At 43.7% G+C, this 4,830-nt stretch overlaps 1 protein-coding gene across 2 annotated transcripts in view; it reads left to right on the top strand.

Moving 5' to 3' along the window:
- FAM193B (family with sequence similarity 193 member B) overlaps positions 1-4,830 on the top strand; it is a 30,976-nt gene that overhangs the window by 20,645 nt on the left and 5,501 nt on the right. Inside the window, exons 5-7 of one of the 2 annotated variants that reach the window (XM_018552418.1) lie at positions 1,009-1,384; positions 2,840-3,035; positions 3,660-3,887. In XM_018552418.1, the coding sequence (XP_018407920.1) occupies positions 1,009-1,384; positions 2,840-3,035; positions 3,660-3,887 (800 nt within the window). The remainder of the gene's footprint in view (positions 1-1,008; positions 1,385-2,839; positions 3,036-3,659; positions 3,888-4,830) is intronic. The other variant, XM_018552419.1, reaches the window with a different exon arrangement.

The raw sequence follows: 4,830 nt of genomic DNA on the forward strand, positions 1-4,830 counted from the left end.
ACGTAGCCAAATTGCCATTGACTTCAACATGCCGCCACACCCCTTCTCACTACTGAACATAGGAAGCCGGCCGGGATGCGAGTGATAATTGTACGCCATATTTCAGTCAAGTCCAGGACAGATTTCCCCACCAATTTCAACCAGTGTATAGAAAGTACCCTCTGGTGCCTTTAACATACCTTCTCCACTCCTGTCCAATACCAGCTGAGGCCTCCACAAAGTTTCTAGGCAAGTATTGACCATGCTCTGATAGTTGGTAGCACCATACTGCTAGAAATATACCCTCCATGTGACAGCACTCAAGCCTGATTTAAACACTGGATTGTAGAGCTGCAACAGTTAATCGATTTAGTCGATTAAAATCGACGATTGAAAACGTTGGCAACGTTAGATTGTAGGAGGACATGGGCATTTCTGGGCCCCCACACAGCGTGGATTGGCACCGTGGACTAGAAGGTGCTTGCTGTATACTCATAATTGCTTTCAAGTTCAACACAGATTTTATTGACATCATAAAATCTAAAAGCCCAAAACTTTTTTTCCTCATTTAAGGATAGTAGAGGTGTCGCCACATACCTGTTTCTGTCCCAGTATCCAGCCATAAAACCATTGCCTTGCACAGGTACAACATAAAATAGATAGAGGCAGACGGCACTGTTTTCTGCCAGGCTAGTTCTTTGCAAGGTGAAGAATCTATGAATTCTGTGGACTTGGGAGTCAACGAGACCGTATAATCAGCCATGTGTTGGGGTGAGGGGGGCTGAAAGTGGCCATGGATCTGATATGCACAGAACCTTCCATTTTTTTAAATCTAGTGCTGTTTTTCACTGTATATTACTAGAGTTTTTGGTTTACTGTCAGCCAATAACACCATAGTTTGTATGTATAGTTGCTAATGAAAAAAGGTTATGTGTTAAAAACTCAACTTTTTGCGCTTAAGTAGTGAATGGCAAAATGTTGTTTTAACGTGTTTTGATGTTTTCATAATAGTATGGTTGTATTTTACAGATTGTGTTCTTTTAGGGGAAGCTTATCATTCGGAGCACAGTCGCCATTCGGATCCTAGTGCTCCTCCGAACAGTCCAACTGGACTAGCATCTCAACCTCCAGTCTCTCCCCACAGTCCTCCGCACCCATACCTCTCTTCATCTAATTCTGCAGCCCCTTTTTCAGCAACAAGCCTCTCGCCTCACACTGCACCCTCTAAAGCCACTGTCTGCCCCAGCTCTGGAGCTCACAGAAGTCCTCATATAACAGGGTCCAGTCCATCTCTCAAAGTAAATCCGCCTCCCCCGCCACTCTCTGCCTGTAGCCATCCCTGCAATGGACACTGTAATGGAACAAATGCACTACAAGGAGGAAGCACACCTGGGACCACCACCAGGTAAATACTTTAACAATGTTTTTCATCTTTTTTTTTTTTTTCAATATACATAACTTATTATAAAGTGTATTTTTGTGAACTTAATACATTGCAACAGTGCTATTCAAGTGAATGTGATGAGGCTAATGTTATTTGTGCTCTGCTCTTTTTAGTAACATAGTACTGTACATAAGATTAAAAAAAGACACAGGTCCATCAACTTCAACCAGTGTGTATGTATATGTGAGCACAAAAAAGGCATCCATAATGGATCTAGTGTGGTGAGAGCAGGTAACACCAGCTCAGCTTGCTACCTTGGTGTATTTTACACTTCTACTTTAGTTATCAGTTTTTTTAAGTGGACCACCAGTCAAAGCTGTTTTTAAAGCTTTGGTAAGACTGATGAAGGATTGGGACATTTTGTGAATATTCGTTTATGCTGTGTATGTGCTCATTGCAAAGATATTCCTTTTCTTCCTGTCCCAGAGATTTAAAACTTATACAAGGAAATGTCATGCCCAAGAGCAGGCAGCATAAATTGCCTGGCATTAACCTTTGTTTGCAAAAACACCCTCTTTATATTGGCAATGGATGCAGCCTCAAAGAACGGATAGTGGGGTGTTGTGTGGGAACGGCTTAGTTTCAGTCTACGGGGATTAAGCTGGTCATACGTTGCTCAAATTGTGGCCGAGTTTTACTGACTTGGCCAAAATTTGAGCAGTGTGTTGCCTATCAGCACCTCTCCATTCAACAAAAGTGTTTTTTTTTATTTTTTTTAAATCCACTATTGTTGAACGAGGTAGGCAAAATATTGTTAGCTGAACAGTGATGGCAGCCAATCAGCTGCAGTTACTGTTATGTCGAATCTTCCCCAAAATCGTCACCTGCAGCTGTCAGAATACAATACCCTGGCAGGGAAGATTCTCTAATCAACACTGTTTTGCCCACATAGCTGAACAAGAAAAAAAAACAGAGTAATTTTATCAAAACTGGAGCAGTTGCCCACGGCAACCAATCAGCTTCTCTCAAGTTAGTTCAGTTAAGATTTGAAAATAAAAGAAAGAAGCTGCTCCAGTTTTGATAAATTCCCCTCATCGTGTATGGCCAGCTTTAGTCAGAAAACTTGAGTTAGTAGCAACAAAGTCTAAGCAGGGTCATAAGAGCTTGCAGAATAACTTTTCATTTAAGGCATTTTTAGCAGTAGATTGTGTAACTTTTTTTAATGTTTTTCTTTTTTTTTTTTTTTTCTTCTTTTCTAATATTCACAATACTTTCTGAATAACAAAGATCAACAGAAAAGTTAAGGTGCTCCTATTATCTTTTGAAAATAAACTCCATTTAAATTGTCATGTTTTAAGTGCTGTTCTCAATCTTACATTTTAGTGTAAAGTAAACTGTGATGAGGTCAAAGAAATGAAACATTAAGGAAAGAAGAACAACATTTTTTCTTCAATGCGAATCTTCTGAATGTTTTAGGGATTCAACATGTCGAGGACACAAGTTTTCCAATGTATCAAGCTGCTCCAACTTGCAACCCTGTGAGGCAGACGAGGGTCTGGGGGAAGATGAAGACAGTAGCTCAGAGCGTAGTTCATGCACTTCTTCCTCCACCAACCAGCGAGATGGCAAGTTCTGTGACTGCTGCTACTGCGAGTTCTTTGGCCACAACACGGTAAGCCATTCTAAGTTCAAGTTGCACTGAAGCATAACAGAGCTAAAATTGTGGAAACACAGACCTTAAAGCCGAAGTAAACTGGTGAATTTTTTAGTTTTTGCCTTTATGTGCAAGTTTGCACAGCACACTTACCTTACACGTGTGCCCCTCTCTAGCACTGTCAGATCGATCTTTGGTCCTCAGCTCTGTCCCCTGCTGCCGACACTTTTGTATCCGCACAGGAGTTACATCCTCCCTGGCCAATTCATGGCATCTTGGATTGTACACAAAAAATAAAACATCACTACACAAAAAATAAAACATCACCGAGGCAGAGAGGCAATTTTTTCTTTTGGCAGAAGAGACTTTGCATGTCTCTTCTGTCAAAAATCCTCACCTCTCAGCTATTTTTTTTAAAAGATTTTTTTCACTTCCTCTCTAAATGCTAAGCTCATGTATTATTTATCAGTGAGTGCACCACAGCATGCTAAGTCGCCTTTTACCTGTTTGTCTCTCGGTGAGATCATTTCTCCTGAGTTCCCAACAATCCGCTGCAGCTGCTACTGTCTCATTAGTTTTCATCAAAAGTGTTGTATGGTTGTCTTCCTTACTTGAGTGGAGAATTTCTTTCCATATTTTTAGCCACCTCCAGCCCCGACAAGTCGAAATTATCCAGAGATGCGTGAAAAACTTCGATCACGTTTAACAAAGAGGAAAGAAGAGGTCCCACAGAAGCGGCACTCTCTGGGAGAGCAGGCTGTAGACCACCGGGATGTTGATGAACTTTTAGATTTCATAAACAGTAATGAACCCAAGTCGTCCAGCAGCAATAAAGCTGCAAAGCGAGCACGACACAAATTGAAGAAAAAGGTTAGTGTGCCTTGTACAAAACAATACACGCTTTTTTTTCCCGCCCCACAGATTTCATTTTTGCATAGCTCTTTTATAGTATAGGAAAAAACAAAACTGCAATAAATGCTGAAAGTGCCATTTCTCTCCCGTTCATTGAAGGACACAGGGAACAGATTGGAGATCATGTACTGTAGGGTAATATCGCCACCTGCAGGAGAAGGACGCTAGGCACAAAAAAACTAAAGACCAATCACAGCCTAGGGGCGGCCCCTGCCGGTGGCCAAACCCCCCACCTGCTGACAAGTCTCCAGTTTTTTGCCTAGCGTCAGGAGTAAGGAGCTAAGAATTTTTTCTCGGTATTCTTACCTGCTTCTTCCTGATTTTTTTCAGTGTTGTCCGGGCGACAGGCTGGATGTCTATAACAGGCCGACGCCTTCCCAGGCCGCCAAGCAGCCCTGGCAGCCAAGCCCCAGTGTAAGCCCCCCTCGGCGTGAAGACCTGCCCCCATCCCAGGATTCCAGGGTGGGGGGACGTCTTCGGCTCTTTGCGGGCCGCTGGCTGTCCCGCATCTCCGACACCTCGGTGCGGGAATTGGTGTCCTCGTGCTACAAGATCGAGTTTCTGTCGCGTCCCGAGGACAGGTTTTTCCCTTCCAACATCCGTCTCCCTCCACAGCGCCTGGCGGACCTTCGTGGCGCGGTGGCGGGTCTTTTGTCCCAAGGGGGGGTGATTCCGGTTCCCTCCTCGGAGAGGTTCAGAGGATTTTACTCAAACCTGTTTACGGTGCCAAAGAAGGATGGGGTTCGCCCCATCCTGGACCTCAAGCGGTTGAACGTCTTTGTGCGCGTTCGCCGGTTCCGGATGGAATCGATCCGCTCTGTGGTGGCGTGTCTTCACCAGGGGGATTTCATGGCCTCCCTCGACATCAAGGATGCCTACCTTCACGTTCCTGTTTGTACCT

This window comes from Nanorana parkeri, unplaced genomic scaffold (assembly GCF_000935625.1).
Source record: "Nanorana parkeri isolate BGI_ZX_2015 unplaced genomic scaffold, ASM93562v1 scaffold87, whole genome shotgun sequence".
NCBI classification, from domain to species: Eukaryota; Metazoa; Chordata; class Amphibia; order Anura; family Dicroglossidae; genus Nanorana; species Nanorana parkeri.